Source organism: Phycodurus eques, chromosome 15, assembly GCF_024500275.1.
Source record: "Phycodurus eques isolate BA_2022a chromosome 15, UOR_Pequ_1.1, whole genome shotgun sequence".
Taxonomy (NCBI): Eukaryota; Metazoa; Chordata; class Actinopteri; order Syngnathiformes; family Syngnathidae; genus Phycodurus; species Phycodurus eques.
The window spans coordinates 6,844,836-6,852,307 of NC_084539.1; the positions used below are offsets into that span (position 1 = coordinate 6,844,836).

The following is a 7,472-nucleotide window of genomic DNA, read 5'->3' on the forward strand; positions in this document are numbered from 1 at the left end:
TAAGTATTGAAGTATTAAGTGTGAAACACAATATTTGTTGCTTTATATACTACTTAAGGCCTGAGAAGGACTCGCAAACCCGGAAATGTATTTTCACTGTGAGTGAAAGGTTCTGTGCATGTAGATTGGCTGTGAACGGCGACGTTGAAACAGTGTGCACTTCAATTCACCCAACCAGGCGATCTAATCCCTTCCGATAACTTCCCAAAGTCTTACTAGCCATTCTTTGTAACTGTTAAGACGTGTTTGTGGTTGCAATGCGAAAACTTTACACATCTAGTATGTCGCCGGTGGATGTAGTCATGTCACAGTAAACATCAATGCAAGTGAATGGAAAATGATCGCGGAATCCCGGTTCAAGATGGCGTTTTGGTCTGCAACTTTTTTTTTTATGTTTTATGTAACAATGTAGAAAATACAAACATAAGTCTTCATAACATCATGCCATAACTGCCAAGGGAGCATGGCCATATCACAATAGAGACAAAAATGACAAGCAAAATAAATAAATTAATGAATCTCTCTCTCTCTCTCTCTCTCTCTCTCTCTCTCTCTCTCTCTCTCTCTCTCTCTCTATATATATATATATATATATATATATAGTGTGTTTTATTTACGTATAGTAAGTAAATCGAACAGTAATGAAATGACAAAAGTTAGGAAATATTTTCTCGGTTTACAACTCTGCATGCTGTCATCCAGCCGAGGCTCCCTCTAGTGGTATAAATATGTATCATCTGCGGTGGTAAGGGTTAGGGAAGATGCGCGATCCAATCAGAACAAAGCTAATACACGTCACATAATGAGAAATCCAAGCGTCTCAAATGCGATGGCCGAAAAGACCTACTAGAGTAGCTTGAAAAACGACATTTTGGGCATTTCCAACTGAGAATATCATGCAAACCAGATAAACGGACATCAAAGATGATCAAAATTAAACAGAAAACCAGTGGAGAGGGGACCTATAAAGTTTCATTGATCACTGCTATTCTCACGAGCACACTTGTGTCTCTTTACCCGATCCTTGTGAGAGAAGTTTTGGCCACAAGCTGAGCAGGTAAAAGGTTTCTCGCCAGTATGTTTTCTTGTGTGTCTTCTTAAGCTTCCATTCTCAGAGAATTTTTGACCACAAACTGAGCAGGCAAAAGGTTTCTCCCCAGTGTGTGTTCTTATGTGTGTTTTTAAGTTTCCCTTCTGAGAGAATCTTTGGTTACAAGCTGAGCAGGCAAACGGTTTCTCTCCAGTGTGTGTTCTTGTGTGATTAGTTAACTGTATTTTTGTGGTGAATCTTTGATCACAAACTAAGCATGCAAAAGGTTTCTCACCAGTGTGTGTTCTTGTGTGTGTTGTCAAGTTTGCCTTATCAGAGAATCTTTGACTGCAAACTGAGCAGGAAAAAGGTTTCTCACCACTGTGTGTTCTTGCATGGGTTTTTAAGCTTCCGTTCTCAGAGAATCTTTGACCGCAAACTGAGCAGACAAAAGGTTTCTCTCCAGTGTGAGTTCTTGTGTGTGTTATCAAATTAGTTTTTTGAGAATATCTTTGACCACAAATTGAGCAAACAAAAGGTTTTTCCCCAGTGTGTGTTCTTCGGTGTATTTTTAAGTATCCCTTCTGAGTGAATATTTTACCACAATCTAAGCAGGCAAAAGGTTTTTCTCCAGTGTGTATTCTCATGTGCTGTTTCAAACCCCACTTATAAGCAAAAGTTTTCCCACACTCAGAACATTTCCAGCGTTTGTTGTCAGTGTGACCTGTCTTAAGACCTTCAGACTGATCATCATCATCATCATCATCATCAGTGCTAGGAGAATGTGAAGTTGAATCACCACTATCTGATAGTGGAGCTAAGAGGCCATCTGCTTGTGATCCTCCACAGTGGTCTCCATCACCTCCTCTTGTCATGTGTAGACTTGAGCTGCTGCTTGGGGGCTCCGCCTTGCTATATTCCTCACTTTGACCTTCATCCTCACTCTTCAAATGGACACCAGTTGATGCCAACTTGATGATATCACCCTCTTCTTCCTCTTTAATGTGCAGGTGCTCTTCCTCCTCCTCTTTGATGTAAGGGGGCTGTGGCTCATCCTCTTTTTTAATGTGAGTGTGGTCTGGCTCTTGCCGCTCAGGACAAAGAGCTTCACTGATGTCTGCAAGACACAAGAATTATTAAAAAATTTTTATTTTTTTTTTTCATCAAACACATTAGCAATGTAATTAAAAGTGTTGGAATATGTTTCAATGAGGTTAAAGTAGGGCTGGAGGTTGGGGGGGACAGACAATTTGAGTAACTGATAAGTCGACTACAAAAAAAAAAGGTGGACATAAATTAATATGGTCTCCATTATTCGCAGATTTTCAATGAAGTCAGATTTCACTTTGCGTGAGCAATGTTCAGCAAAGCAGCCTCCAAGATGCAAAAAGACAAATCGTTTGCATGCATATTTCCAAACAAGCCATCTGAGTAAAGCTTTTACACTTTGATAATTAAAGTACATCAAAACGACCCTTACACTATGCTTAGACGCAGTGCAGTTTCCATACAAATCGAACAGATCCACAAAAGATGCCATTTCCAAAGCTCTCCAAACAGCCCTGAACCACAGCGGGCCTTAGGTGAGGACGCTGTTTCTCGACTATAGTTCAGCTTTTAACACATTCATTCCATCCTCATCAGGAAGGTGTGTAATCCTGGCCTCTCACCCCATATCTGAATTCTGGATTTAGTCACTAACTGATCCGAAACAGTGAAGCTCGGACCCCATGTATCCTCCAGCCTCACTCTCAGCACAGGTTCCCCCCCAAGGCTCTGTGTTGAGTCCTCTGCTCGACTCCCTGTACACCTACCTACCACTGCACCTCGTCCCACCTAGGGTTGGGCATCGAGAATCGAGAACCGATTGGAACCAAGACTAACGTTCCGGTTCAGTGAAGTCAACTCTCAGTCAATTTGTTGAGTGAAACACTAAAATATGTCTATGCCAACATTGAGGCAGATGACAAGGTAAAGAGTTGGTTGCACTTTTGCACTGATGGTTTAATTTAATCTTAAAACCAACATAAGAGCCAATGACAGAAAACAATTGCTTAACATTGAGCTAAAACTTCCCCGTAGCAACTTTACAGCACAATAAATTGGGAGAAAAATGTATTTGGTTAAAAAAAAAATAATAATTCACCTGTCGTGTGAAGTTACTTTTCGTGCAGAGATGCTGAGTTCTAGTGCATACCCTTCAAAATAAAAGGCTTCACGCTTAAAACAGGAAGTAAAGTGAAAACGTGCACATATAAACCATTTGACGTGATAAAACAGTCCCAAATGAGGATTATAACAATGCTATATTTAACTTTTCGCTTAAACTTTAATTAATGGATATTAAGTCAATTGGGTTAGTTAGCACACACATTGCCTTTTAATTCATAGGTTTGATATTGATACTGGATATAAAGTAGCCTGAGAATCATTTGGAACCGGAATCGAAATAAAGAATCGCTCGAATTCAAACGATCCCCCCAACCCTACTCCCACCCCATCATAAAGTTGGCAAATGATACCACCCTAGCCAAGGACTTATTTTCGGCGGAGATTAGCCGGCATACAGACCAGAGGTCTACACACTTGTCACATGGAGCAAGGATAATAACCTGAAACTCAACACAGAAATAAACAAAGAACTCATTATAGACTTTAGGAAGTGTGGCGCTGACCCCTCCCTCCCTCTCTCTCTGTCTGTCCATCAATGGCAACTGTGTGGAGAGGGTACACAGTTTTAAAGTCCTGGGAATCATCTCGGACAAGCTGACATGGATAGACAACACCAGAGCTGCTGTTAAGATGGCACAGCAGTGAGTACACTTCCTTAGACTAAAAAAGACTGCCTGTAACAAACTGCCTGTGCTTTTTTTTTAATCGTTCCACCATAGAGAGCATCCTCATCTACTGTGGCGGCTGTGCTGCAGACAAAAAAAAAAAAAAAAAAAAGCCCTACAGAGAGTCATCAATAAAGCAGAGAAAATCACTGCCTGTCCTCTATCTTCTTAAGAGGAAAGGGCAAAGTGTAGACAACACTAGAGCCAACAAGATATCGCAAGACTGTTCTCATCCCTGCTACTGCCCTCACACAGGTGCATCAAAGCAAGAGGGAAGCCCATCACAGCCACATAGCACACATGATTGAATGTTAATAATATACTAAAAGTAACGTCAGTGTTGCTAAATAATGATAGGACTATCACTATAAAATTATTATTTGTTTTTTTTATAAAGTGAGCATAAGAAGTGACCAGACCTGCTGTGCATAATCCAGCTCGAAGCTGCATTTTTACAGCGTCCGGTAGTTGACGTGGTTGCGTGTTCTCTTCTTTTGCTCCACAAGGTTCCCCCTCGTACTCTGCTGTCCTTTTCGAACACATTTTCACACGAGAAACACAACACTTTACGCTCACACTTGATCTCTGCCGAGCGATGTGTCCATCGCAAACGAGTCCCTTTGTTAGCGAGCTAAGCTAAAATAAACTAGGCCGAGAAGCTTCAACGTGCACCGAGACGACTTTAACCTGACACGAAGATTTGACGAATGACCTTTTAGTCTAGTAAAAAAGTGATGGGCGTCCTGCGTCGAGACTTGCGCACGTTGTCAAAACAACCGATGTTTTTTTTTTGTTTTTTTTAAACCGACACTCTCTTTCATGATTACCTCCATGACGCTGGATCCTAATATGGCGGCGTGAGAACTTCCGGGTCGTTTGTTTTTTGGGGCGGGGGTGGGGGGAAAGTAGAATTAAGGAATTAAAAACTTTCATTTGAGGCATATATGTCTTAATTGTTCATTAAGGTTAATAGGGAAGAGCAATTGGTTATGTGTTGTTGGCTAAATTAAACAGGCTGCAAACCATGTGCTATGTAATTGCAATAAATACAAAGAAAACATGACGTAAAAGGGTGCAGAGGGATGGGATCAGATATTTTTCTCAATATTATAGGTTTAATTAAAAGGATATTATATATATATATATATTATTAATTTATTCATCTTTTTTTTCGATTAATGCCCGCCAAGTCCCTTTGCACACTCCTGTACAGTAGGTGGCAGTATGCACCAAAGGGATATAATCCGCCAGTAAACTAAAAGAAGAAGGGGTCACGTTCATGTTACAGTTGAGAGATTTGAGATGAACCCGAAGTCTTCCTGAGTTTGTACCAAATAAATATACTGAAGCTTCCACGCAGAGCGTCCATCACCACTTTACGGGACTCAAGCAAAATCCGTTGAGTCTTCGTTCCCAGTTAAAGTCCGGTTAAAGTCTTCTCGATGCGCGTTATAGCTTCTTTGCACGTCGCGGAAACGAGGAGGGAGGCGGATGGTGAAAATGTTTTATCCACGGGGACCGGTGCACCCTTAAAGCGGCAACGGAAACGCGGTGTCCTGCTGAATTTCAACGGAGGGAAAATTTCTTCTGCACATTATGCCGGCTTAGAGGCTGCTTCTCTGCAAGCTTTTGAAAGTCTGGTTGGTCTAGTCCTGTCAGCGCTCTGAAGTCATTCCCTGTCGATTTTATGACACCATTAACTTCCATTATATTTTTCAATATACTGTAAACACCATGTGTTATAATGCTTTTCCTATGAATACTGAATGAATCCTAGCATTGGAGTATGCAAAACAAATTCTGATGTCTTCACAGCCCTAAACCACAAAATGGAGCCAGACACCAAATAATTATGTGTTTGCACAGCCAAGCCATTTGTAATGTGCCATTTTAAAGTTTAACTTGAAAAGACACACATCGCACGTACCACTTTAAAGCTTTTCTGAATGCAAAAAAATGTCCCTGTGGAGAAAATGTGAGTTAGTTAGGCGAACCAAATGGACTGCTTTGATTCATAAAGACCACAACCAAAGCGATGAAGCAAAACTCAAATGTTCCTTCTGCATTCTCATGCAGCGCTAACTTAGTTTTGGCCCGGTACTTCACGTATTCCATATACAGATGCATATATTAGTGTCTTTTACTCTAAATTAGCCCCGTGTATGATTCCAAAGACAGTGAAATGTCTTTTTATATCAAGTATCACAACGAAGTCTTGGGACTGGAGACTGAATGTTTTCGTTTCCTCCATCAATTGGAGGAGATGGCCTCAATTCCACGCCTTAGGCATTGGTGCCATCTAGAGGTAAGGACAGCACACAACACTCAACCATGTGACCCAAAATTAAAAAAATATATATATGCATTTGCTCACGGTGAAAATATTGTACAGTAGATACAAGTTGCCTAATATCTCCTTTCAGATTTATTTTAACCACATAGTGCTAAGGGAGTTTTATTTCAGCCGGTAACTAAACTAGCTAGCAGCTGTGCTAGCTGACAATACTGTGTTTTTTGTTACCAAAAAAAGGAGGGAAAATAAACGTATATGCGAAGACAACGCAAGAGATGTACTATTTGAAAACAATCATGAAGCAATGTGATGAATTTACCTTTTCAGCACCAGAAAATTCTGTCCAAAAAAAAAAAAAAAAAAAAAAAAAAAAAAAAACTGCCAAACTTGGTGATTTCGCGGGCGCATGCAATCCAGTTCTGACCGGTTTTCAGCATAATAGAACATATGCTGAAAACCGACCAGAACTGGATTGCCAGGTGGTCAACAGTGATCATTTTAACAAACGCAATACAAATACAGTTTTAATTTTTTTTTCAATTCGACTTTAAATGATAACATCATGCTTGAAAGAGGAATGCGAATAATTTATATTGCATATACCAGTCAAGTTAGGAAATTTAAACTCTTATCATTTCACCCACCTCCAGTGTACCCTATTGAGAATAAACAGTATTCAAATAATTGATGGATATAATACTCTAAAGAGAAGATGAGTGGCTCTTAAAAGAGCCGTTGTTTTTGTAGTATGGTCGGAGCGGTCTACTTGGAGCTGGTGTACTTGGTGACGGCCTTGGTGCCCTCGGACACGGCGTGCTTGGCCAGCTCACCGGGCAACAGGAGACGCACGGCGGTCTGGATCTCCCTGGACGTGATGGTGGAACGCTTGTTGTAGTGAGCCAGACGACACGCCTCGGCGGCGATGCGCTCGAAGATGTCGTTGACGAACGAGTTCATGATGCTCATGGCCTTGGACGAGATGCCGGTGTCGGGGTGCACCTGCTTGAGCACTTTGTACACGTAGATGGCGTAGCTCTCCTTCCTGCTCCTCTTTCGCTTTCTGCCGGACTTGCTGACGCTCTTGGCGACGGCTTTCTTGGAACCCTTCTTGGGCGCGCTCTTAGCTGGTTCAGGCATGGTTCGTAGCTCCGATCTAGCTGCGGAATTAAGGTGACACTAAGCAGTCGAAGCCTGGTTTCTTATAGGGCTCCTGCGCTGAGCGCTGTGCCAGCGCCACTTTCTGATTGGCTGAAAACATCGGTTGGCTGGAGAGGGGCTGGGCGCAGACAAACGTTCTCCTTTTGAAAGTCGC

The 7,472-nt window shown here is 41.5% G+C and overlaps 3 protein-coding genes across 5 annotated transcripts in view; 1 reads left to right on the forward strand and 2 right to left on the reverse strand.

Annotated features, from left to right (window-relative positions):
- LOC133413548 (uncharacterized) overlaps positions 1-7,472 on the forward strand; it is a 142,576-nt gene that overhangs the window by 132,351 nt on the left and 2,753 nt on the right. The gene's annotated exons all lie outside the window — the stretch shown is intronic.
- LOC133413541 (oocyte zinc finger protein XlCOF20-like) lies at positions 400-4,699 on the reverse strand. 3 transcript variants are annotated; one of them, XM_061698047.1, is made up of 3 exons: positions 4,695-4,699; positions 4,287-4,396; positions 400-2,147 (listed from the first exon to the last, which is right to left on the reverse strand). In XM_061698047.1, exons 2-3 carry the CDS (start codon positions 4,315-4,317, stop codon positions 973-975), a joined length of 1,206 nt encoding a protein of 401 aa, XP_061554031.1. In that variant the 5' UTR covers positions 4,318-4,396; positions 4,695-4,699; the 3' UTR covers positions 400-972. The 3 variants fall into 3 exon arrangements, with proteins under 3 accessions (XP_061554031.1, XP_061554030.1, XP_061554029.1); XM_061698046.1 differs by having other exon boundaries at positions 4,580-4,699; XM_061698045.1 differs by having other exon boundaries at positions 4,287-4,699.
- On the reverse strand, positions 6,923-7,297 carry LOC133413591 (histone H2B). Its single transcript, XM_061698164.1, has one exon. The coding sequence runs from the start codon at positions 7,295-7,297 to the stop codon at positions 6,923-6,925; it is 375 nt and encodes a 124-aa protein (XP_061554148.1).

Bases quoted from the DNA above. Each gene is read 5' to 3' on its own strand.
- LOC133413591 (XM_061698164.1), bottom strand. From the start codon at position 7,297: ATGCCTGAACCAGCTAAGAGCGCGCCCAAGAAGGGTTCCAAGAAAGCC.
- LOC133413541 (XM_061698045.1), bottom strand. From the start codon at position 4,410: ATGTGTTCGAAAAGGACAGCAGAGTACGAGGGGGAACCTTGTGGAGCA. The intron at 2,148-4,286 runs GTCTGGTCACTT...TGTGTCTTGCAG, and splicing joins AGCTGGATTATGCACAGCAG to ACATCAGTGAAGCTCTTTGT.